The sequence below is a fragment of the Eretmochelys imbricata genome, chromosome 4 (assembly GCF_965152235.1).
Source record: "Eretmochelys imbricata isolate rEreImb1 chromosome 4, rEreImb1.hap1, whole genome shotgun sequence".
NCBI classification, from domain to species: domain Eukaryota; kingdom Metazoa; phylum Chordata; order Testudines; family Cheloniidae; genus Eretmochelys; species Eretmochelys imbricata.
Genome location: NC_135575.1, coordinates 91,319,555 through 91,346,946, shown reverse-complemented (window position 1 = coordinate 91,346,946; position 27,392 = coordinate 91,319,555). Strand labels below are relative to the sequence as shown.

General features: G+C 43.0%; 1 protein-coding gene across 1 annotated transcript; it reads left to right on the top strand.

Annotated features, from left to right (window-relative positions):
- The first annotated feature begins 13,912 nt into the window (after positions 1-13,912).
- TRMT9B (tRNA methyltransferase 9B (putative)) lies at positions 13,913-25,122 on the top strand. The gene is made up of 3 exons (XM_077814573.1): positions 13,913-14,066; positions 20,341-20,514; positions 24,098-25,122. The coding sequence occupies exons 1-3, from the start codon at positions 13,913-13,915 to the stop codon at positions 25,120-25,122; spliced, it is 1,353 nt and encodes a 450-aa protein (XP_077670699.1).
- Positions 25,123-27,392: the final 2,270 nt, after the last annotated feature.

The window sequence follows — 27,392 nt, the reverse complement described above, 5'->3', positions numbered from 1 at the left end:
TGCAGATAATGGATCAAGTGATCCTTGAACAGTTTGTACAGTGTCTACCCGATAGGTTGTGGGTTTGGGTGAGGCGACATCAGCCGGCCACCCCAGAAGCCGCCGTGCAAAGAATGGAAGAATATGCAGAGGAAGACTTCCTGCTGAGGGAGCATCGGGCCCTGCGGGTCACAGGACGGGAAAGGCAAACCCGTGAGCACCCCGGGGTGAAGCCGGTAGACAAGCAGTGGGAGAAGCCCAAGGGGACCCCTAGCCGCTCGGGGCAGCTCATATGCTGGTGGTGTGGACAGCCGGGACATAAGAGCTGGGACTGCCCGGTGATGGAATGTGGGGCAGCTGAATTTTGTGGTTGGACTAAGATTAGGGGGTAGAAAAAGAGCCGCGGGCTGGCCACCATCCCAGTGCAGGTTGGAAAAAGACCCCAGAGGGGGCTAGTGGATATGGCCTCCGCTTGCTCCCTTATACAGCGGCACTTAGTGAAGCCGCATTGGCTTATCCCTGGGGAAAGGATGCTCGTGGAATGCATCCATGGGGATAAGGCCCAGGTACCCCTGGAGGTGCAGGGGAGGTTTGCCTGGAAGAAGGTGGAGGTAATAGGGGGGTTGGCCTACCCTGTGGTCCTGGGGGTGGACTGGAACCCTTCCCCAAAGGGGAGAGGGGGCCCGAGGAGGCGACCCCCAAAACAGGAAAGAGAGATATCCCTGGAGACAGGGGACGAGGCCCGTACTGCAGTGGGCCCTGGGAGGGCGGAGTTCCCACAACCTCCAGGAGAAGAAATTGAGACAACATAGCCAAGGTGGGGATCCTACCAGAGTGATCAAGGAGGGGGTGGAGCTTCCCGGGCAGGACCCATCAGGGGAGGGGATCCCGCAGACTGAGATGGAGAAAAGGGTACAGAAAGATCGGAGGGGGGAAACCCAAAAGGGGGAGACTCAAACTCCAGGGAGTGGAGGGCCTGATCCTGAGATCGGGGCCAGATTCGGGGTAGGGGGCTCTGACCCGTCTCCCCCACCAGAGAACAAAGGGGAGCGTCTGGGGCGGCTAGCCCAACCATGCAACTGGTGTGAAGACCTCTGGGTGAGTGTAGACCTGTGGGGTGCCCCGCCCCCTACCCAGTGTGCCTTTTGAGGATGAGGCATGCCGAAACCCCACGAGACAGAGACCAGGGATCACCCCGCTGGGCAGGGGGACAATCCGCAGAGTAAACCCTCCAGCCGAGGGAAGCGGGGCTGAGGAAGACCAGTCCTGGCATCAGCTTAAGGGGGGAGGTGTGTAGCAGGGTGCTGCTGCAAAAGCACCTAATTTGCCCCTGCTCAGCCAGCTCCAATCAAGAGAAATAGACTGGGGCTGGTGTAACAGGCATGATGCCTGGCCTGGGGATCGCCTCCACCTGCGGGCCTGACAAGCCGGCAGCTGTAAGGGCTGGGAGCCAGTATGAAGGGGGCTGCCAGGAGAACGGGCAGTCTTCTGGCTGTGGGCTGAGGGGTGGTCTTTTCATGCAAAGCTTCATCTGAGGCTGGAAGAACCTACATTTTCCTTGCCCCTCTTTTCTCTCCCTGTCCTCCCATCCCCAGCCATGTATGATCCAAGATGTATTCCAAGAGTGGAAAAAACCATTTAAAGAGGCAGTCACTAATTTATTGTGGCACATGTTCCTGCATACATGCAAAGAAGGGATTTTTAGTATAAGATGAGTAATGCCTGAAAATTCAGGGAACCAGGTGGCACAAGCATCTCTCTGTCTGTCTGGCCCTAGAATTAGAGCCTTTTCAGAGGCAACCTAGATGTTAAATCTATTGCATGACTTCAGAGTTTATTGGAACAAGCTTCTTGCAACATCAGAAATTCTAAGTAGAACAAACCAACCTGAAGCATCACACATGGTAAGAAGATGACAATGGACATATTCAGGACATGCTTTAAGGATGTCACAAGCAAGACTTCCACATCAAGTGACAATATGGACACCACCTGGGAAGAGAAAAAGACAGTGACCTGGAGAAATATAGAGATTGAAGCCAAATTTATCAGCATGACACTCAGAAATCTGAACAGACCAGCACAAGACTAAAATAAATTATGGAAATTGGTGGACAGCCTATGCACCCAAGGGTGTAGGAGGATAAAAAATGACGAAAGATGACTTGTGACAGTATTAAATCTGGTACTATTAGTCCAGCATCCTGCTGCCGCTGGGGGGAGAAAAACGGGGAGGGGTGAATGTGGGGTGTTGCAAAGACACGTCTGTGGAGGTTCTGTTCTGCTGCATCCTACTGCAGCATCCAATTTATGTTGGCCTGGATTTTGTTCCAGTCCTAGATAATGATACAGGAGAACTCAAAGCCTTCTACTATTTCAGGAACATTTTGAGTCTTCACTACTTGTGGGCAATGCTCCTTCTAATTTTTTTCGTCCATGTGCAGAATGAATTTTGTTATGTGCAGCACAAATATCGAGGTAATGTGCAGATGTGTGCCACCACTACAAAAAAATCCTAGATATACTATATATTTTTAAAAAGTTCTTAGGTATGGAGGAAGAAAGAATATTAAAACAAGGGATAATTAACAAGGTGCACTGCTTAATAGGAAATCAAATAAAAATAAAATTAACACTGCCCTTGGAGTACATGTATTTTATCATCCTTTCTAACAACCCAAGCTAGTAAACAGACCAAAATGTGGCTTACTGAAAATAGCTATATAAATAAAACAAAGTCATGGTTGTTAAGTGAAAGCATTAAAAAAAAAAATGCACCAGAGGCCCAATTTAATAACCTATTCCCACCATAGACCATTAAATCTTCAGGGAAAGCTGCTCTCAAAAAATGAAGCATCTGCCAAAACACTAGCATGCTACGGACTTTTACAGTTCACAAAACTATCCCTCTTGCATGTATATTATCTGCACACAGCTCAGCTTTAAGATGCTAAACAAATCTATGAGTCAACTGGAAATAGTCATAAGCTCATCGCAAATATTAATACAATATTTTCTGATACTGGAAAGGAGAGTAAAAGGCATTCACTCAGACTTATACAAGTTCTATAGGATGTCAACTCTTAATTTGATTAATGTTGCTCACACATAAAACAGTAAAAATAAGTAATAAAGCAACACAGCAAGCAAAACCACAAACAAACAAGTGAAAACATTGAAAATAAGAAGGGAAGTAAGACATCAAGTGGTTGGTTATAGGCATTTTAAATGAGTGCTTAGGACCCAGGCTGTGCAATTGCAACACAGCCCTGTAGAAACAGGCAAAGTTAAAATTCTCCTGGTTTCACATTGTATGTGTCACTAACTCAAAAACTCAGAGTAGGCTCATTAAGTTTTTACAAGTCCTTTAAGTAAACAGAGCACAGTAACACATGGCTTCCGAGTTTGCAGACAAATCCCTGCTTCAAAAAGCTTGCAAATAATCTCTTCATCCTACAAAACACTTAGCACCAAACATAGTGCTTGCTATCTATGAGTCAAAGGGAGTACTCTGAAGAGCCAGAACTGTACCAGATAGCAAGGATCTGGCCTTAATGGTTTCCAATATCTCTCCGCAAACAATCCAGACAAGTGATTTCCATTAAGTTTTAGAATTGATTTGGGGAGAGGGCTGGACAAGAGTTTGGCCCTAACTCCTGCACAATAAAGTGCTAGAAGCCCTTGGAACCATTTGAAAGCTGTGCTGTGCCCCTGGTGAACACCACTGAAGATCAAGTACTCCCATTAGCACTGGGAGATGTAGTTTGTCTGGGAGACATCCGCCATCCCCTAAATGACCAGGTAGTATCAATGGCTGGGAGGGACCCTCCTAACCTTAAAGTGGTCTGTGGCAAAAAACCCAAAACAACAGAACCACACAACTACAACACCAGCTTCTTCCACCTTCAGCTGCTAAAATCCTCTACCCCTTCTTCCTTGAAGATCTAGCCCCAATAATCCATGTGTTTGTCACCTTCAGACTTGATTACTATCACTGTACTTGGGGCTAAACGTTTGAGCAACAGAGACACCAGCTTGAACAAAATACAACTGCCAGCCACTGTGAGCTTTCTACCTTGTTCTCCATTGGCTCCCAGATGCCTCTCTCCCCAGCCACCGCAGCCCAGCGAGGGCTGGGAAAGAAGAGGCACATCACTCCCCGGCCGCCCTAGCCCAGACAGGGCTGGGAGAGAGGAGGCTTGTATCTGCCCAGCTGCGGTGATTTAGCCATGGCCAGGGGAGGGGGCCGGCTGAGCTCCCCGGCCACTGCAGCCCTTCAAGCCCCAAACTCCCCCCCCAGCCCTCACCCCACTGCCCCCCACACTACCACCTATTCCCCGCACACCACCAGCTTACATGTGCATCCTTCTCTCCAGGGTCCAGTCACCTAATTAGTGGAGCCACATTTGCGCAGCTCCACTAATTAGATGCGCGGCCCTTGTTGCCCTCTTGAGCAGCTGCCAAGGAACGCACCTTAGAGGGAATGCAGCTTGTGGGTGCACCAAAGCAATAATTATCTTGCAAACATCCATGATGACAGCACTGATCGTTGACTTGCCAACACTAAACTGATTAGCCACTAACGTGAGCAACCCACTTCTGGACTGGTATAACTTCCCTCATTTCTATGTTCTGGCTCTGAAGGGCTGAGGCAAATTCCTCAGGTGGAAGTTCTGGGCCTGCTGCTGGTCATCCACGTCTGCAGATGATGTAGATCCACCACTCCTCTAAACCAGCGGTCAGCATATAGGGAATGCACAGCTATTAAAACACACATCAGCTGCCTCCACTCCGCCATGTCTGGAGCCTGCATGATCTCCTTAGCAAGGCATGTTGCTGTCTTCTCAGGGTGACAAGCCCTGCCAAAATGTCCTCTACCATGTCTTATGCCCTGTATCTCCACTCTGTTTCTGAATTAGGAGTTGCACTGATGTCAACTGTTCGATCAGGTCATCACTCAAAACAGGATCTATGTCTTGACACTGGTTGGAACAGAGGCTGCAGACAGAAATCTTTAATGTGCCAAGCTGGAGGCGGTTTACTTACTAATTGGTGAACTAAGACAGCTTCCACACAAGTGCCCAAGAAGGACAGACAAGTTCTCTTATAATATACTATGAAATAATTTATAGAGTGGTGCACCTTAGAGCTGCACTAAGAACCATGGGATGTAACCCCAGAAGTCCTAGTGCCTCAAAATGAATAGAGTCCACCATGGACTCAGTTGAGTGGATACCCTTGAGCTTTGCAGTGTGGATGCTCAAACTCATGTGCCAATCACCCATGTTTACTCTAGAGTGAAGATATTAACCATGCCTTGGCACACTACTACACTAGAGGTTGTGTGGGAAAGTGGTATAGAGATGGCTATGCTGGCTTTATGCCTTCGGGGAAGGCCCTCTGGTGAACATGGAACTGCTATGTAATAATCTAGGAATACTGATCTGTGATAATTGTGTCAATATTGTATGAGACCTGGTCTGTGAGATAGTCACTGTTTAGCTATACTAGGTTATTGGGTTTCCTCTATGAATGGGTTGATCTGTTGGGTGTTGAAAAAGCAAGCAACACGAAAGCAACACAATAGCTCTAGGTAAGCAGCCTCCCAACAAACTCTTGGGGAGCAGTTACAAGACAATGGCTGAGCTATTAGCGGTAAAGATACTATTTCCAAGTTTCAGCCCAAAGTTGCACAGAAGGTTTGCCAAGGCTGGGAACTTAGAGATCAAGGGGACAGTAAGTTGTTAAAAAGAGTCTCTGGACAGAGAGGGCGGGGAAGTTGCCAGAGAGCTATTCCTGGGGAGAACAACTGGCCTGGGACACAGACAGCTCCTGTGGGAATGTGTGAGGTAGTTGGGTCCATCCCATATTTCCAGAGGATGGTAAGCATTAATGGAAGCTAGATATGGGACTACATCTTTCCATGAATTTGTACAGGACCTAGTACATTGTGGGTACTACCATCATATAAATAATAATAACATTGAAGGATTCTGTGAGCCTTAATATAAGAATAAATGAAGCAAGATTATAAAAAAACAAGACAATTTATATTAACTTTCAGTGAGGAAACAACACAAATCCTAAGATATGCAGTCGTAACACAAGGGCACACAAAAATCCACACAAAACTGGAGTGAAACCAAGAGTTTTTAGCCTCATCCCAAAGATGTACATCAGTGAATAACCTACGACAGAGTTTTTCAGATGTGCAGAACATCAGTAGGAAAGAACCCTCTTAAGACTTTATGTCAGGATGCTCAGCTGTTCCATATTGCTGCCAGTCTCAGCTTTTTAGGCTCCTCTACAATTCTCATTGAAGTCGATGGAAAGACTTCAATGGGAGCTGGACTAGGCCTTTATATGGGATAATATAGAGAAGCGGCAGCTCAAAAAAGGCTGCACAACTTTTGTGGATAAGAGCTGTCTTCTAAGTGGTTTTAAATGTTTGTACCTTTGTCACAGTAGGTGAAAAGTAGCTGATACCCATGTTCACCGACAGAATTAGTGCTGAGCTGTTCACGTCTCATACAGTGTAACTTTCTAGATATGCAGGGCCCAGGCAAAGTAATTAGAGATACCTAAACACAAGATCAAGAAGTCTGAACATAGTCCTAAATGTACAACAAAATTCCATGTACTGCAGTTAATATTTAGTAGTTTTCACTGGACTGGAAAACAAAGCATGAGAAGCAAGAACAAAATTAACAAAATGTGAATATGATAGTGGGTAGGAAGTAGCAGATATTATCACTTGAATCACACAAGAGATGCTGTATTCATTCAAGTTATTACAATTCATTGGCAGGAAATAAACTTTTAATTAGACCAACAGCTTCAAAGAAGACTCATAATGCTTTTTATCCTTCCATGCACAGGTTGAGATTCTCTCTCTCTCTCTCCCTCTCTCTCTTTAATAAACAAAAATATAGTAACTGCAAGGTTATATGAATCCTTTGAATAATTCAAGTCATGAAATAGCTTTAAAACTCCAGGCTCAAATTGTTGCAAATTCCTATTGAAATCAATGGGAATTTTGTCTGAATAAGGAGTGCAGGATCAAGGCTTCAGTAAAGTAGTACTGAGGAAATGTATATGTCTAAACATTTCTTTCCAAGATGCTTCTGGCAATGAATTTTGCGGGGGGTTATTACAGTTCATGGGTGGTTAATGCACCTGATGCAGGCAGTAATCTCCCAGAAATGCACAGCCTTCAGTTTTGCTCAAGTGCTCACAACCTGGATTACAATTGATTTAACCATTCTCTGTGGGATTATTAGGATTTTGCCTCATTGTTTCATTTACTACTAATAAAGGTATTTTTTCATAATGGTTAATACCAGGAAACAATTTAGTATGTGATAATACTCTTACGGGTTTTGTTGATCTTTCTTTCTTTTCCAATATAATGGGAGTAGTCATTGTGAATAATAAACACAAAGAATGAGCTTCTCTTTGATGGTTGTGGTGAGGGATGTTTGGTTTTTGCAGTCATCATGAAAAGGAGTACAATAGATTGTGCTCTAGAGTAAGGGAGTGAGAAGGCAAGGTGGTGCTTCCTCCTACCTCAAGAAGCTGAGAGACTCCAGGAAGCTGGAGAGGAAATTGTGGGCTTTGTGGTTGGTTGTTGAGAGGACTGCAAGGATATTTTGGAGGGGGTTGAACTGTATATTTTGACAAGGTATTTTATGTTTGTGTGGAGCCCAGGAGATCACAGTGTATAGGTGACCTTGACAGCCTTACTTTGCTGGTCTCTAGTAGGCCTTTTGATGGCTACCATTAACGGTTGAGCAGTTCTGTCCCCCAACTAGCCCTACATCTGCCCATGTCCCATCCAAGCAATTAATTATGCACTCCCCAGCCACATATCAATTTTGGTTCCCCAGCCCCACTTCTGCTCCCTGTCCTCTGATTCTCCTGCCTCTCCAGGGATTCTTCATTCTCCTCTCCCCGGTAGGGGAGGGGCAGAAAAGGACATCTCTGTAGCTACCTCCAGGGTGGAAGCTCCAGAGGTTCTTCACTCCCTTGCCCCATCTTCCTCTTCCTAGACTTGGTGTTGCAGGGATGGAGAGGGGAGGGATGAGCAGAGGGCAGATATTTTTTCACAGGAAGGAAGGAGGGAACAGAGCCACTCCGAACTGCTGGACTCTTTTTGCTTCCTCTTTCCCCTTCTCCTCCTGTGAGAATGGTGTTGTCTGCTCACTCTCCTCCTTCTTCTACTTAAAACCTCCTCTGGGCTCCTGAGGGCTGGGGACAATCTCTGCCTGCCTCCTTCAGCAGCTCTCATTGGCTGCTGTTCTTAGGAAGTTGAGGAAGTGGGAAGTTAGCCAGGGAAAAGGATTTTTACCTGGGCAGGACTAGAAATCACGTGAGGGCTGGAACTTCTTGTGGCATTCCAACACTGGCTCCGAAATCATGTTTCAGACAGAATATACATGTCTTGATTATGAAAACCATTACACTGTGGAATAGTCTCCAAAAGGAAGTGGTGGAAGGCCCAACCCTGAAGACATTTTAAACTATGCTGGTCAAAAGTACTTGAAATTCTAGGGTACCTTGCTTTGGCAAGTGATAGTTTAAATACCCTAATCTGTCTTTTTCATCTTTAATTTCTGTGATTCTATATTCTTTAAGTCACAACACTCTGACATGTTATTTAAATAAGTGGATTTTCTTTTATAATTCTAAATGTTAGTAGGCTGTATTTATAAAATACGTAATTCTCTAACATGGGGATTCTAGAGTGAGGGGGAAATTCTAATTCTCTCTCTTTGTAGAATACTAGAATTTGCATTTTGTCAATAGTACACTTGCAAGCAGCAAGGGTTTTTTTAGAGCTGAATTCTTGACAAATTAGTTATCGAAAAAGTTTCAAAATGTTAATGGAAAAATAGAAGAACTAGAACTAGAAGAGTTGTAGCTGCTCTTTGTGATGCAAGGGAAGGAATACAGAAAATAAAGAAAAAAAATGAGGAGTCCTTGTGGCACCTTAGAGACTAACAAATTTATTTAGGCATAAGCTTTCGTGATGCATCTGATGAAGTGGGTTCTAGCCCACGAAAGCATATGCCCAAATAAATTTGTTAGTCTCTAAGGTGCCACAAGGACTCCTCGTTGTTTTTGCTGACACAGACTAACACAGCTACCACTCTGAAAATAAAGAGGCACATGGGGGATGTGTAATTAAAAAGTGAAAGCAGAGAAATGGAATGTGGAGGAGAGCAAAGGCGTTTGAGTTTCGTTCAGCTACCTATCTATCCAGTTACCTATCAGTGGTTAATGGTAGCTGAAAAAGGCTCAGAGAGATACTCTTATCTCTCAACCTGCCATCTAATGTAGTGGAAGTGAGATTTCCCCTGCATACATAAATTAAATGAAGACCCTGGGAACCTATTCACACTATCTTAGATTTCCTTTCATGCCCATAGCCATAATAGCTAAGTAGTGATCACCTCTCTGTGATCTCATTCTTAACACAGCACTTTTCCACTGGATGTGATGTAAGCTACTAGTCATAACTGAAAAATAAAGTGCTCTAGCAGCTTCAGAACCCCAAATCGAAGATAAATGTAAAGCTTAGGAATATGGGATGCAGCAGTTTTAATAAATTCACTTCTACCAGGTACAGGGAAACCTGTAGATGTCCAGTATAGGAGAAAAGTCAAAACCAGTTACAGCGAATAGGAGAGCTGAAAAGGAAATAGATAGGATAAATGACACCTAACAGCTTCACTTATTGGTGATGCTGTTTTGGGGTTGGGTGTGGCTGCTTTAACAGGACCTGTTCCACAGCCCATCAAAATCAGTGGAAAACCTCCCATTGGCTCCACATGGGCTTTGGATCAGGCCTAAAATGGAGCCCAAGAAACTTTTCCACATGTTCTCTTGAGCCAGGGTGCTGGAGCAATATTTATAGTGGAAGTGCTGAGAGCCATTGAACCAAACTGTAAACCCTGTAGATCAGTGGTGGGCAACCTGCGGCCCTCAGGCTGTACGCAGCCTGTCAGGGTAATCCGTTGGTGGGCCACAAGACAGTTTGTTTACATTGACCGTCTGGAGGCATGGCCGCCTGCAGCTCATGGCCCTCTAGCTGATTACCCTGATGGGCTGCGTGCAGCCCGTGGGCCGCAGGTTGCCCACCACTGCTGTACATGATGGAAACTACTTCAAGCCAGGGGGTGCGGCAGCACCCCGAACACCCCTTCTTCCAGCTCCTATGCTCTTGAGCAGCTTCACTTTCACCTACTAGTTTTGTAATTCACTGGGTAAGAAACAAAACTAAACCTCATCCTACATGAGAATTAAATTGAGATATCTTAGTTAAAGTGAAATTTTGTGCTTATTAATTAAAACTATAGTTTTTATCACCCACTAGCTTAAGCTCATGTTGACTTTGGTATTACGTGAAACAACTGATTTAACCTTCAAATGAGCTAATTAATTGTATTGTTGGTATAAACTGGCAGTTCTTCAGGGTGTTTGAATTTAATTTGAACAGTTGAAAACATTTCATTTTTGTTTGAGAACTTCAGGAACAGAAGAAAAGGCTTCAAGAAGGAAGATAAGGACAGTTAGATACACTGAACACAATGTAACTGAGCCTCAAATATAAAACAGAGAGCAAGGAGTACACTGAAGGACAAAGGAAAATGATTAAAAGCCTTTGGCGCTTGACTTACGAATGGAGAAGGAAGACTTCAGGCAATGAGGAAGTAAAATAAAATAGATCTTTTGAGGTAAAGGAAGAGAAAGCAGTAGACTGAAAAGAAGATAAAACATAACTGACCTGTTTTATTTAACAGTATTGAGAGAAAATATTTGGGTTTTAGAAAGAGTATATGAATAACTAATTTTGAATTACTGAAAGTAACCCAGCCTAATGTACTCAACAATGTTACTTGAAATGGCACTCTGAAGAAATACAGAGTCAATAAACCCTAATATATGCTACATCCTTTTATGTCTATGCTTCATTACAATGCACTTCTGCATAAGTCACTGTTTCTCAGATTTGTTACAGTTTTGTACCACCTCAAAATGGCACTAAATGCATGTTAATTGAAAGCAAATTAAAGTATTGTAAAATGATGCTGAAAAGTTGTAAAAATGTTGTTTTATGCTCTGATAGTTAAACCTGGGACAATTCTTTAACAGTTAGTTACAAAAAATTATGGACTATTTAAGAAATGAGGAAAGTGAGGGTTCTGAAGACTGTAAATGTAAATGGTTTGAAGAGAGAGTCATAGTGATTAAATACTGTGATCATCCAGCCTAAGCTCCTGCATACCAGAGGCCAAAAAAACAGATAAAATAGATGAAGAGTTAGGCTCCAATCTTGTAAACACACACGTATGTGCTTAATTTTAAGCACACAAATACCATTGAAGCCAATGGGACTACTTACACACTCAAAGTTTAGAACACGTGTAAAGTGTTGCAGGATTGGGGCCTTAAATAATTTACATTATTTCACATACCATTTTGTTTTGCTGTTTCAATCCTGCCTCTTAATAAGTTATTGCAACATTAAAGAGGATAGGTAGAAGGTGATTCCAGAAATAAACAATACCTGAAAATCCAGAGGAATGTGTTATACGTCAAGTGTCAAGTGTGGCTTCTGAGATTTTCAAATGCAACCAAATGAATCACTTTGGTATTTTCATCTATACAATATATTACTTGATTCTTCAGGGGAGATCTTCAGGCTTTAGTTTCTGCTGGCAACTTGGATAAAAACACTCCATGATTAATGAGTCCTGTTTTTCTGATGTGGAGGAGTAATTTCTGACTAGGCCATCAGTAATGTGAGTAAATATGAAGAATGCCATATAAATGTTTGCAACCATAACTTCTTGGCCTGTAATCTCATCAGGCCTCAGGAGATAAAGAAGGATGGCCTGGTGGATACTTGGATTGAAGAACCTCAAGAAAAAGTAAAAAAGTAATGGTGATGATTCAGTGGAGGTCCTTATCTCTGACTCTGTACCCATCCAGCATGGCCTTAGGAGCACTGTGCTGTTAAAGGTGCCATCTTCCAGATGAGTCATTATACTGAGGTCCTTACTAAACTCGGTAGAAAATGGAAAAAAATCATAATTTTTGTTGAAACTTTGTTTTGACGAAAATTTTCCAACTAGCTCTAGACCATTAGAGATTGCCCTTTTTTGCATGTGTAACCCACACACCTCCTGGGTGTGGTGTTCTGTCCCATCTAGTGGCACCGAGACCACTTAGAGAGAGAGATTAATGAGTTTGCTTTATAACCTTAGCGAAGAGCCATATGGCTTTTAGCTTACGTGGTAGAGCAGAATTGGGCAAACTACGGCCCGCAGGCCACATCCAGCCCACAAAGGACCGTCCTGCCCAGTCCTTGAGCTCCCAGCTGGGGAGGGTAGCCCCCAGCCCCTCCCCCACAGCTACACCGCCGTGTGGGCAGCGCTCTGGGCAGCGGGGTTGCGCTCTACTGCCAAGCAGCGCTGCAGCGTGTCTGGCTCCGGCCTGGGGGCACGGCTGCCAGACATGCTGCTCTGAGCGACATGATAAGGGGGCCAGGGCCGGGTGGTTGGATAAGGGGCGGGGGTTTCCGGGGGGCAGTCAGGGGACAGGGAGCAGGGGGCATTGGATAGGGGGTGGGGTCCCAGGGGGCGGTTAGGGGTGGGGGTGTGGATAGGGGTCAGGGCAGTTGGGGAAAGGGAGCAGGGGGCGGTTGGATAGGGCAGAGGTTCTGGAGGGCGGTCAGGGGATGGGGAACGGGGAGGGGGTTGGATAAATGTGGGAGTCCTGGGGGGTCTGTCAGGGGGCAGGGGTGTGGATAGGGGTCGGGGCAGTCAGGGGACTGGAAGCAGGGGGGTTGGGCAGGAGGGTTGGATAGGGGGTGGGGTCCCAGGGGGTGGTTAGGGGTGGGGGGGTCCCAGCAAAGGGGAGGTTAGGGGACAAGGAGCAGGGGGAGTTGGATGGGTCGGGGGTTCTGAGGGGGGCAGTCAGGGGGTGGGAAGTGGGAGTGGGCAGATGGGGGCGGGGGCCGGGCTGTTTTGGGAGACACAGCCTTCCCTACCTAGCGCTCCATGCAGTTTTGCAACCCGAGTGTGGCCCTCAGGCCAAAAAGTTTGCCCACCCCAGCAGTAGAGGCTCATGCACTAAGCTCCAGAGGTGGGTCTGTCTGCCTTACAAGTGGGGGGCTCATCCGGGATTTCAACTGGGAAGACTCTGAAGCTCAGGATGCGCTCCTCAGCTACGGGAAGTATGTAATCCGCACACCTCCTAGGTGTGGTGTTCTGTCCCATCTAATGGCACCGAGACCACTTAGAGAGAGAGATTGATGAGTTTGCTTTACAGCCTTAGCTAACAGACAGTTGGCTTTTCGCTCATGCAGTAGAGGCTCATGCACTAAGCTCCAGAGGTTCCTGGTTTGATCCCGCCTGCCGACGACCGGGATCTGTCGGCGTTACACATGGTTAAAGGGTGTTGGTGTCAATGTCCTGGCCAAATTTCAATTCAGGTAATTATATTCTGCCCACCTAAATTTACCTGCAGTTTCAGTTGGATACAGTATTCTTTACTTTGTGCCCTAAACTATTGTGTAATGTTGTTGTGCATTGTGAAACCTCTGATGTGTTCCACCCCATAGATGCCTGCGTTTCATTGGTAAAATTATCCTGTAAATATGAATACTGGTACACATGTTATTGCGGGATGCTCTTTGGGCATAATCCTATACCCACTGAAGTCAAAGGAAAAACTCCCACTGACTTCAGTGGCACAGTAACTGACCCTATGTGATGAAAAGGCATTTTATAAAGGAGTCTTATAATTTTATAAATGTGAATGTATAGAGGCATGAGTTGTCAAATACTACAAACATTTACAACCTCTGCTACTACAATTTCAGTTCTGTATGTAATATTTGTCTGTTGTGTCTTATGCTGTGTTCAGGATGGAACATGAGGCTACTCAGCTGGAAAATCAGCATGTACATAGTGTGTATGAAAGCACAGCCTCCTGTTTTAATGACCTGCAAAGCAAAGCATGGCCTCGTGTTCGTCAGTTTCTGTTGGAGCAAAAGCCTGGCAGTCTCATTGCTGATATAGGTAAGTTACTGTATTTATTGAATGAAAAATCCTGTCATCATTTGTTTTACGCATTATGTTTATCATACTTGTCCTTGAAATCTAGTGTGTAGGGATATTCTTAACAACATATGAGGTAATGGACATACAGTCCCCGAAAATCAAAGAAAATTGAGAGGAATGTGTTATCACATATCATATTGCTCTATCAGATCAAAACTTCCCCTTTACATGTCTACTCTTTACCAAAATACATACTGTTTGCTTTCTAAAACAGTGTGAAGTTCACCTTTTCAGTATTTCAAACGTAATGGCCTTTCCCAAACTGAGGAAAACCAGGGGCGGATGTAGCCTCCCAATTCAATGTGTGTGAGGATGGGGGCTCCAAGGAAGGAATGGGGATGTCAGAGAGGGCCCAGGCTTGTGAGGTTGCAACCCTTCCCACAGGGAGGCCGTGCCCAGGCCTGCCTCTCCCTGAGCTCCAGCCCCGCTTCTGGTGGGAGCAGTACTGCTGACCCCCACCCCTGCTCATACCTCCAGGCTGTCTGCCTGGCAGGTCGCCTCAGGCCCAGTGCAATGATGCCAGTGGGAGCAACAGTGGGATTGGAGCCCAGCTGGGATGGGCGAGTCACTCCCTACACTATTGATGGTGGGAACGAAGCCTGAGTGGTGCTGTGATGTCGTGCTCCAGGCTACAATACCCCTGACAGTGAAGGCACATGCCTACAAAGTGAGCATAATAGTACCCCTGAGCATGGCCTGATGTACTTAAGAGTACTTCTGTGTATATTTTAATCAAGCCAGGGTTTATGATGCCTAAAAGATCCAGACCTTGTGTAGAGTTTAGGGTTTTATTTTGTTTTGCCTTGTGCCAACACAATTTTCAGTTATAATGTCTTTTCACTTTGCAAAAGCTTGAAACTAAACCTGTGGACACTTTTTACTTTGGTCTAGTGTCTCCTGGACATCATGTCATCCAAAGGGGATGCCCTGCACATTAGGCTAGAGAGTCAGGTCCAGATTCTCAAAGGTAGTTAGGTGCTAGTGGGAGTTAGGTGACTAACTACCTTAGAGGATCTGGCATAAGTGCCACACAAATGCACCAGTTAAGGTACTAAGAATATAGTTTCCAGATGAACAGGTCAGTATTTCTGTCTGTCCTGAGCATATTTATGAGCAATTCACCTGGTGTGAGTTCTCTCTGAGATGCATAACTAACCAGTAGTGTCAGGCAAAACTGGGAAAGGAGTTCGTGGTGGAGTTCACGTTTTTTGTACGGGTCCTAATCACAGAGATCTCAGAGTACTTTTATGTATTCATTTTTTTCTTCTTTTAAATATTTGAATGCTTTTGAGAGTAGATATGTTAATTGATAGCCTAGAATGCTGAAATCATTTTTATTTAACAGGACATTCTTTGTTAAAAACTTTTGTTTGTTTGTTTTACACATAGCATACTAATGATAATAGGATGGGATGTCCCTTGGTCCATGATCCTTATATTGTACCTTCATTAGGATAACTTACTCAGCCTCTGACCTTGTAATTTGTTTACATACGAATTGATTATTGCTTCTGTCACATGGTGGCTGGCCCTTCTAAAGGGAGATAGGTCTCAGCCCACCTGTGACCCAGCTATTTACCTCCTTGGGTGGAGAGTATGAATTGAGGCATGTGACAGGTGGTCATGTGACTGAACCAGGCCTCTGAGGGGGTAGAAACACAGAGACCTGTGAAATAGCCAAGAGGGATGGCAGAGTAAAGTTGCAGGAAGCGAGTCTCTCCTGCAGTCATCCCAGAGGAAGGGAGTTATGGCTGGGTAGAAAGACCCAGCTGGAAGTTTTGTTTTTCTTTTGGGGAGAGACAAAGAAGGGAGGGCAGGCCTTGTGTTTTTTCCAGTGCCTTAGAGAGCAGTAAGACACAGTACCTCAGGGGGGAGGGGCTGTGCCTTGCTTAAGAGCTTCTTGGGTTTGTGTTGGAACTTTGTGAATAAAATCAGACCTCAAGAAGGGCTGTTACTACACTTATGAAAGCCTCTTTTTAAGTTTATTGAGGAACCAAGGGGTAAACTGAGGCAGGGCACTGCAGAGGCATCCCCGCCATGAGGGGTGCATGTGAGGTGGCTGACCTATCATAGAATCATAGAATATCAGGGTTGGAAGGGACCTCAGGAGGTCATCTAGTCCAACCCCCTGCTCAAAGCAGGACCAATCCCCAATTAAATCATCCCAGCCAGGGCTTTGTCAAGCCTGACCTTAAAAACTTCTAAGGAAGGAGATTCTACCACCTCCCTAGGTAACGCATTCCAGTGTTTCACCACCCTCCTAGTGAAAAAGTTTTTCCTAATATCCAACCTAAACCTCCCCCACTGCAACTTGAGACCATTACTCCTTGTCCTGTCCTCTTCTACCACTGAGAATAGTCTAGAACCATCCTCTCTGGAACCACCTCTCAGGTAGTTGAAAGCAGCTATCAAATCCCCCCTCATTCTTCTCTTCTGCAGACTAAACAATCCCAGTTCCCTCAGTCTCTCCTCATAAGTCATGTGTTCCAGACCCCTAATCATTTTTGTTGCCCTTCGCTGGACTCTCTCCAATTTATCCACATCCTTCTTGTAGTGTGGGGCCCAAAACTGGACACAGTACTCCAGATGAGGCCTCACCAATGTTGAATAGAGGGGGACGATCATGTTCCTCGATCTGCTCGCTATGCCCCTACTTATACATCCCAAAATGCCATTGGCCTTCTTGGCAACAAGGGCACACTGCTGACTCATATCCAGCTTCTCGTCCACTGTCACCCCTAGGTCCTTTTCCACAGAACTGCTGCCTAGCCATTCGGTCCCTAGTCTGTAGCTGTGCATTGGGTTCTTCCGTCCTAAGTGCAGGACTCTGCACTTATCCTTATTGAACTTCATCAGATTTCTTTTGGCCCAATCCTCCAATTTGTCTAGGTCCCTCTGTATCCTATCCCTGCCCTCCAGCGTATCTACCACTCCTCCCAGTTTAGTATCATCCGCAAATTTGCTGAGAGTGCAATCCACACCATCCTCCAGATCATTTATGAAGATATTGAACAAAAACGGCCCCAGGACCGACCCCAGGGACACTCCACTGCCACCGGACACCGGCTGCCAACTAGACATGGAGCCATTGATCACTACCCGTTGAGCCTGACAATCTAGCCAACTTTCTACCCACCTTATAGTGCATCATAGAAGGCATCTCATCATAGAAGGTGATTAGATTAGTCAGGCATGACCTTCCCTTGGTGAATCCATGCTGACTGTTCCTTGTTACAGCTTCATAAAAAGGAACTCCCGCTTATGGCCTTATTACTAAATACTATTACAAATTAATACCATGTACATACAGTATCATGGGGCACTAGAAGGGTTAGAAATATTAAGTTGCATTCTGATGTGGAAATGTGAACTGTTGTATTCATTTAGATGGAATAAAGGGCCCAAAGAGTCAAAGGTATTAACATGACCCTGTCACTGTCCAACATTAAACAGTGTTAAAGAAGGTTCGTGGTTTGGTGCTTATATAAAGACCTCAGTCTGCTTAGTACCATGGCAAACATACTATAAAATTCATGCCAAAGGTTAGAAACTTACCAATAAAAACACACAAAAGGAAAAGAAACAAAACAAGGCAAAAAGCTTTGAAACTGAAATTGAGTGATGATGCAAAACAAACTTAAAACCTTTCAAATGCTCTTTTGAAGAGGGTGAATATAGGGTTAGAGTCTCTTATTCTGCCAAACAGTCCTTCTTGGTGGGGAAGAAAGAGTTAGTTCTGTTGTTCAAATCTTAGTTGGGAATGATAGTCACCGTCCCGCTTTCGAAAAGCTGACAGACACCAGGGGAAATACAGCTTTTGTTGAGGTTTTGAGGATATAGGGTGGCTGCTCAGTCACTGATGGATGCATTGGGCTGGCTGATCAGCCACGACAGCTGTTGTTCTGGATCCTGGCTCACCTTTCTGATCAGGGACATCATCTCAGCTTCACTGGTCCTTCTCAGGCGAGCAGAGCTGGATTGGCCATCTCATCTCGCCATGCTGATGCTGTGCAATACAGTTGATTTCAGGGTCAGGCAAAAAGCCAAGAGAGAGGTAGAACAGGAGGAATATAAGGGGGAACGGAAAGGGACACACGAGGGAAGGGAGACAGAGCGGGATCTCACATGTATCAGGCTGGGATCCTCACTGATGACGTGATGGTGGTCCGTCTTCCCCGTAGGCTATTAAGGTCTGATGTCATGGCAACAATCCTGCTGCTGCAGCTGCTGTGATGGTAAAAGTTCCTTGTTCTCCCTCAAGCCTCTGTTTAAGGGTTTAATGGGTGGATTGGGCCATCCTCTAATTATTTTGCCCAACTATGAGGCCTAATTTCTGAAGCACCAATTTGATCCATTGATTTCCTGTCCCTTATTCCTATTTTTTACCAGTCCGTACTCTTAACAATGTAGTTGACTGGTATCAGTAAAAATGTTCTGTTTAAAGTAATTCAGTCTTTCTGTCTCCTTCTTACATCTTTTCTTAAACAATTTTATATAACAGGTCATTGTAGCAATTCATGAACCTCCACTCACTTTCCACTAGTCAGGCTCACAATTATTACAACAGAAGCATTTGTTGGTAGCACAACAGTATTTTTGGTTCCCTTATTCCAGAGTATGCACTGAGATTATAAAAACTCTTCTGCAAAAACTACCTGTCAAATAACTGAATTAAAGCATTTTAATCAATACACACACAATTTACATTTTAATTGAGTGTTACTGCTACAAACATAATAATCAATTATACTTTTGTTCTGATTTAACAACTCCCCCTCTCTTATTAACATGCATATCTTAATTTTTCATCTCATATTTTCTTTGAACTGCTTTAATGTATTAGTCTCTTTCATTTCTCTTGAGCACCATTCTTAGGAATAATGCTGGATTTTTGCTTTAGCAATGTGCTCTTTTTTACCACTTTGAGTGTTCTGCTGTTCTCTCACAGTTACTGTGCTGTCTTTGTAGCTAATGTTGCACATTATCATCAATGAAAGCAGCAGGGCTGCAAGCTGCAGTGCTGTTTCTAAAGATAACTCAGGCCTTTAAATTGAATTACTAAGAATAAAATGGTTCTCTTTGCCTAGCTGTTCCCCTGCCTCCAGGGTGTAAACTTTCAGATACTATTCTCTACCACTGACCCATAACTGTGCTGAATGTTTCTTAATCTAATTTTGAAAAGTGCCTGTAATGCATATGGTATTGAAGAGCACTCTGGAATATTTCAGTGTAGAACAGCACTGATCCTTAAATATTTCTCAACATACTTCCAGGTAGAAGACACATTCTATAGATGCCCATTACACATACAAATGTGCAGTTGTGAATGATCACAATAATAACAGAAAGAGGATGTGGCTGTAACACTGAAATAGTTCTTCGTTGCATAGAAACCATTGAACTTCGGTCATTTTCAAGTCTGTGTTTGGAGAGTAAAATTGTCCTGTCTTGTCTGTGCTGCAGATCCGTATTCAGCAGTGTGGGGCAAATCCTGCCCTTTCCTCTGCAACCACAGATGTCTCACTAGCAGTAGAACTGTTGCACGCAGGGCAATATTCCTAGGTTCCTGGAGGGGGGCATATATGACATGGAGCTTAGCTCAACAGTAACTACAGGGTGGAGATCAGGGAGAGGGCTGAAGGAGCTGCTGCTTCATTGATCCTCCTGTTTGCTCCCTCACTCCTCATGAAGGGGCTGCATTAGGGATGTGTGCAGTAGCAGCTGCCCTGCAGAGTAGTCCATGGCTTGTTGGGGGAGGATTCCTTTCTCCTCTACCTCCCCAGCCCATCCAAAGAGAAATCCATTGCACAGTCTAGTTTTTAGTATGGGAGGAATTGGGCACAGTTGCGTGTGCAGAAAATTTCCATTGACATCAGAAGGAACTGAATAAATATATACATTGTGGATCAAAGAGGAGAATTTTGGCCTTTAATTTTGTTCATGATTTATTGATGATCTGTACCACTGTGCCATGAATTTACAAAGCTTTCATGTTGCTGTTGTAGATACCGTTCCATGTCTGATTATGTGAATATATAATTTTACAGAGACAAAATGATTTCAGTGGGAATGAAGCAGGATCATTGCATTTTCTAGGATGATTTTAAAATTAAAAGATTTACAGGAGTATTTTGGCACCAAGTGTTTTCACTTTTCCATGAGGGATGAGAAGTGGGGTGAAGGAATCTCATAATAGGTTGCTTCCTGTGTAATCAAGCTTATTGTTTTGTAGGATGTGGGACTGGAAAGTATCTCAATATCAACAGTCAGGTGTTTAATCTGGGCTGCGACTACTGTGAGCCTTTGATAAAGATTGCAAGGAAGAAAGGCTGTGAAGTCTCGGTATGTGACAACCTTAATCTTCCCCTTAGGGATCAGTGCTTCAATGCAATTATCTCCATCGGAGGTAAGAGAATACAGTAGAATGTTTGTTCTGTTCCAAAATAAACATGAAATATTTTGGATCGTTTTTTCAGTTGGTTCTTATATCTCATTGTCATGGTTATTTTTAAACCATGCAGCTATCTTTTAAATCTTATAAAATGGAGTTTCATGATAGGAAACTTGAGAACGAAAATATATTCAGTTTAATTTCATAACAATGACATTGACTAGGGAAGTACCATTTATTTTTGGTGGCCTTGTACATTCTAGAAAAAAAGGTTTGTTTTTAATGTGCCTTAACTAATGTGTGTTAAAATCCTAGTGTAAGCAAGTCAAGTTGTAGTTTTAAAACATGTAGCTAGTCAAAGCAAACTCTTTCCCGCACTCCCCGGGTCTACCTTGACCAACAGCATATTAAATCTACAACTCACCTTAACTAGTGTGTGTTAAGAATATACATTTTTTCTGGAGCAGACATGGGGTAAAAGTTCAAAACCACCTAAGGAACTTAGATGTCTAAGTCCCGTTGAGTTTCATTTTTGACTATTTTCACAGTAGCAGCCGTCTGTTAGTCTGTATTCGCAAAAAGAAAAGGAGTACTTGTGGCACCTCAGAGACTAACAAATTTATTTGAGCATAAACTTTCGTGAGCTACAGCTTATGCTCAAATAAATTTGTTAGTCTCTAAGGTGCCACAAGTACTCCTTTTCTTTTTGACTATATTACCCATGTCCTCCTGTATGTATAAATATAAGAGGAACAGATGAGGGAAGGGCATTTTGGATGACATTTTTAACAATATTCTTCCCTGGATTTATTTTACAAAGTTTTTAGTGCTAACCTACAATGCTGTTGTAGTTTGCCATATTATCACCACACAGCTGCTGACAGGTTCTTATATCAGAATAATGAAATATGGAAAAAACTGTAGCCCTCTCCTTCCAAGTGTGTCTTAAGCTTCCTTCCTCTTCTCTCCCAGGTGCTTGATATCACTAATATTTGGAGTAGCTTTTTCCCCTCCTTGTGCCAGCTGGGTCCTGAGTTCTTTTCTTGATGCCTGGTGTTTCCATTCAGAGTGATTTCTCCCCATGCTTGAGAAAAAGGGTGCTGTCCCTTGAGAAATCCATGATAATACTACAAGCTGACAAGGAGAGTAAAGCCCAGTACACAGAACCCAATAAAGTAACTAAAGCAAACCCCAGCAAAAGGGATAATACTCCCCAAATAACATCATAACAGAGGAGAGAACTTTATTAGGAAGAGGAAAATAGGATCTGGGGAAGGAAGTGATTAACTAATAATTAACCAACATTTATAAATAAGCCAATTCCTCACCTCCTAATGCTTACAAACTCCTCCCTAATGCTTACCTGAGGTGGATGGTATGGCTGAGGTTGTGAGTCCTCAGATGGGGTCTGCAGGTGCTGTAGTGTTGCCCAGCTTAAACAAAAATCACTTTACTTGTTCTTCATCCCTAGTTGTGGCAGAGCTCTCTCCTGACTCCACTAGGGCTCTGTGGTTCCCTGGTTTGGAATTGTCCTTGGGTCTTGGCTGGCTGTTGGTAGCTGGTGCCGGGTCAGAGCGCTTGCTCTCTCTCTAATCTATCTATCTATCTAATCTGCTGGGCACTGCAATGCTAGAACGACCTGATCCATGCAGCTAGTGTCTCAGAGCAGTACAAAAACTCTGTCTGGAGGAAGAGCAAATTTAGCAGGAATTCCCTAAGCTGTGCTATGTCTCCCTTAGCTTCCCAACCAAAATAAAAATGCCCTCTCTCTTTTTTTTTTTTTTGTTGGGCTTCCCTTTCCCCCATTAACTTGCCTGGGGCTGTACAGCCCTGACTTGTCTGCACTGGTTGTGTTGGCTGATTATCTGTTCCTTGTGATAGACAGAGATCAGATATCCATTGGCCTGAAATGTCTTCAGTATGAGACATACACTCTACTCTATGTCATCCGATCTCAGTGTCTAAGAAACTCGGATTTTGTTGAAAGCAAGCTGGTTGAGCCTTGATCTATGTAAGTCTGAGATAGTACTGACAAGGTGCGGGGAGGAACCACTGATTGAGGGACCATGCTCACTGTTTGTTACTAGGCATAATATTGTGTCCTCAGCTGCTCCTAGTTGACCAGTTAACATCAATAGGGTTTTATCATTAGCACTTGGCAAGAAGGTTGCACACTCATTTGCACATCTTACCCATGCTTTTTGATAAATTAAGACACAACTAACTGGGATGCACATATGATGATTGCAGTGTGCTTTACATGGGACTACACCTTAAAACCATTCAGAAATTGTGGCTAGTTCAGAATATGGCAACTCAGTAAGAAGCACATTACTCCTGTACTCTGTGACCAGCGGATTTCTGGATGAAATTTAAGGTGTTGGCTTTCACATGTAAATCCCCAAGTGGTCTTGGTCCTTGCCTACCTCAGTCTGTCTCTTATACTATGTGATACATTAGTAGCTGTGAACAGGTGAGGTTCTTGAGCCAACAGAGCCCTTGTTCAAATTAGGGTAAGGCATTCTCAATGATGTGCGCTCAACTTCCTTTCCTTATTCAACCAGAGCCTGGAAATGGTGGCTTTCAGGTCATGTTGCAAAGTTTATTGGTTCTCCCAGGCATCTTCTGTGAAAGAGGAGAGTAGACTAAATGGACGATTCAGTTCATGGAGAGGGATTAGCATGTTTTTAGTTTTTTATACTAGTCCAATTCATGTATTGTACAGATTTTTCATTAATATTTTATATATCCACCTGGAGCTTTGGATAGACATACTTTAAATGTACCTAAATTAAAACATATTATTTGGAAATTATATTAGTTTAGTATTCAGTCATCTTTGGTTATCATCCTCAGAACAATTTGCATATTTGAGATACTTTAATTTAATTAATCAGGAACCCAGTGGTTGAATGGGCCTGGGAGTCTCAACTACCCACTCGTGGCTAGAAGTGCTCCATTCCCGACATGATTAAGGCGAGATCTGGGCAGAGGATGTAAATTCCATTTCATGAAGGATTTTGAGACTTCACAATTTGACTTTGTTTCAAATTGGAACAAACCAGTAAAATTCCTAAATTCTCCACAAAGGAAAATTCTGAAAAAAAATTCTTGTTTTGGACTGATTGACAAGTTTTGTTTTGATTTTGATTTAAAATGTTATAATATTAAAAAGTTTAAAACAAAAATTAATTTGAAAATTAAAAATCAAAATGTTTCATTTTGAAAACATGGAAAAGCAACATTTTGACATTGTTGGAATTTTTTCAGTTTTTCTCCAAAGCAAAATTTCTGCAAAATTGACATGATTTTGCCAATGATTTCTATTTCGATGGAACTGCATTTTCTGGTGGAAAATGGTTCTATCAAAGTTTTCTGACCAACTGTAGTTAGGGCATGTTGGTAGGAAAGTATGGAGAAGGTTTGTACTGTTATTACCTTCTGCTGTACTTGTTCTGTGGCTAGATAGAGAATTTATGTTTCCAGCAATGTCAGTTGAAATCTTTCATGAGCACTAAATTAACTGAAGATTATTTTAAAAAATAAATAATGTAACAGTAGCAGTATTTAAGCTCAAATGCCTTTCCTTCCTTCACAGTGATTCACCATTTCTCAACTAAACAAAGAAGAATCAAAGCAATAAAAGAAATGGCAAGGGTATTGATACCTGGAGGTCAGATCATGATTTATGTTTGGGCTATGGAACAAAAAAATCGTCGCTTTGAAAAACAAGATGTATTTGTTCCATGGAATAGGGACTTGTGCTCCCGGCTTCTTTCAGAATCAAATCAGTCTGGACATAAGAGTGATCTTGAACATTCTGTAAAAAAACACCCGCAGCAACTAGTAGGCTCTGAATGCAGCTACCCAATTAATCTTAAACAGGAACGTGATACAAAAAGTTCCCACAGTACAGACCATTGCTTAGCCAAAACCTGCTGCATGAAAATGTCTGAAGAAGAAGAAAATCGATTCTATAGTGCTCTAGGGAAATCTTTTCGTTCATGGTTTTTCTCCAGATCCCTTGACGAATCATCCTTAAGAAAGCAAACTGAGAAGATGAAATCTCTGAAGAATGTAGGAGGATGGGCAAACAGAACCATATCCATTCAACCGTCAAGACACTGCAGTTTAGACTTAGGTCACCGTGGGCCATTGTTAAAAGAGCAAAGTTTAGATGATGATGAAGTGTTTATGGAAAATGCATCTCTCAAAAAACCACAATGGATGACCACTTCAGGTGTAATGGGGGATTTAAATGGAGAACACCATGGAGTAGTTCAGAGCAAGAATGAAGAAACATCTTTTCTGAGTGGTCCTGTGGAAGACAGGGACAACAACTGTACTTACAGTAAAGATGAAGATGGTAAATCTACCGCTAGCAAACTCTTTCAAAGAACTTCAACAACTGACTCCACTGATTCTATTTTGGATGAAGCAATGGCTGTTGGGGACCAGGTTGTTGACGTATTGGATACAAAAGCCTTCATGCGTTATTATCATGTTTTTCGGGAAGGAGAGCTATGCTCTCTACTGGAAGAGAATGTGCCTGAACTTCATATTATTAGCTCTTGCTATGATCATGGAAACTGGTGCATTATTGCAGAGAAAATAGCAAAATAACTGCAAACTGAGCAAATAAAACAAAACTTTGAAAATTGAAAACTTTGAATGCTGCTCCTTGAAGGTGTTCTGTGGTGTTGTAATTGTGCAATATAAAATGGAATTTGAGTCTCATGTAGTTGTGTTCCATCTATTTCTGATTTTACTTTGTATATATCTATAAATACTGTGTATAAGAATGTAAGATGCAAACAACAATACTTATGTTTTGTCAAAGATAGGCTTTTAAGAGTTTTATATTGCTTTTAGCAAATAATTCAGTTTTTAAATGTACTTTTGTAATTGAAAAATAAACAAAACATTTTTATAAGATAAGGATCAGGGCATCTTTTATGAGAAATATTTGCCCAATGTAAACTTAAAGCTTGGTACTGCAAACACTTAAGCATGTGTGTTAACTTTACTCAATAGGGTCCTGATTCAGCAGTCCAGGCTTCTTCAGCAAATAACTTAAGGACATGCTTAACTTTAAATATGTGCCTAAGTCCCAATTTGGACACATGCTTTAAGTTAAGCACATGTTTAAATACTTTGATGAATTGTGGTCTTCAGGATGGGCTACTCATAGGCATAAATGTTTGCATGATCAAGCCTTGAGTATTCTGTGCTCTGTGCTTAGCATTCTGGAGCAAATGGGACAGCTGCATTTGTTCAAGATTTTGGTCTTGGTTTTTTTAAAACCATCTAGTTCAGGCGTTCTCAAACTTCATTGCACCACGACCGCCTTCTGACAACAAAAATTACTACACAACCCCAGGAGGGGGACCAAAGCCTGAGCCCTCCCGATCGCTGCCCCGCTGGGTTTGGGGGACAAAGCCCACTGCCACGGGGTGAGGGGAAGGGAAGCCAAAGCCCAAGGGTGTCAGCCCCAGGTTGGGAGCCTGTAATCTCAGCACCACTGCCCAAGGCTGAAGCCCTCAGGCTTTGGCCCCAGACAGTGGGGCTCGGGCTTTGGCTTCAGCTCCTGACCCCAGCAAGTCTAAGCCAGCCCTTGCGACCCCATTAAAATGGGGTCACCACCCACAGTTTGAGAACCGCTGATCTAGTTTATGCCTCAGAGCTAAGGGGTTGAGATTGAGTCTTATGTATTCTCTACCAAAAATACATTAATTTATTTTCTAAAGTTTTAAAAGTTTTGCTTATCTATAAACACTTTTCACTGAGACTAATTTTAATAACCGTTATTTACAAAGAGTACAGAAAATTAAACGTATGTGAGGTGTACATATTTTTGAGATAAACATGGGAGCACTATGTGAAATTAGTATAATTCTAGTGCATCTCTGCTTGGTTTAAAAGACAGATTTATCTGTAGTATTGGATCAGCTTATATACTTAGATGACAATATATACTTTCTTAAAGGTATCCTAAGAAATGTAGAAGAAATTAGTCAAATATGTAAATAAAACATTACGAATCAAATAGCAAAATCTTTAAAATACATGTCTTCCATATTTTAAATGGGACATTAAAAGGTCCCTGATGCCTCTAGGTGCTGGAAACTAAAGAACCATTTTTCAAAGGGTTAGAGGATAACTCTGATGTCTTGGGCAGATTTCCCTCTCTTAGGTCTGATCTACACCTAAAACTTAGGTCAACCTAGCTATATTGCTCAGGGTTGTGAAAAATTTCATGCCCTGTACAATTGTAGTTAAGTCGACCTAACCCCCACCATAAATGCAGCTAGTGGAAGAATTATTCCACTGACCTAGCTACCACAGCTCAAGAGGGTGGATTTACGATAGTGATAGAAAAATCTCTTCTGTCACTGTAGTAAGTGTCTACATTACAGCAGCATAGCTTCAGCACTGTGAGTCTGCCTCTATGGTGCTTGTAGTATAGATATACCCTCAATAAAATACTACCTACGCTCTATGGTTAATTTTCTGACCGAGCACAGCATCCAAACACGCTCACATTATAGTAGATTAGCCCACAGTTACTCATAGTGAGCAGTACTTTACTCCTTAAGTAATTTGACTGATTTTGCTGGGACTACTCATGGAGTAAGGTGCTACCTCAGCTGGTGTAAATTGGCATAGTTCCATTGGCTTCATTGACTGTCCCTCTGTATTTGCAGCGGTTTAACTGAGTGTTATAATTTGACCTTGGTAATTAAGATGTCTGAGTAATTACTCAGTAAAGAACTTCAGATACTGTGTATATAAGAGGAGTTTTAACAAGAGCAAAACTACTGTAATGCTTTTGAAATGTTACCCATTCTACAATATGTAAATTCATAGCTTTTAGCTTGTTCAATCACAGACCC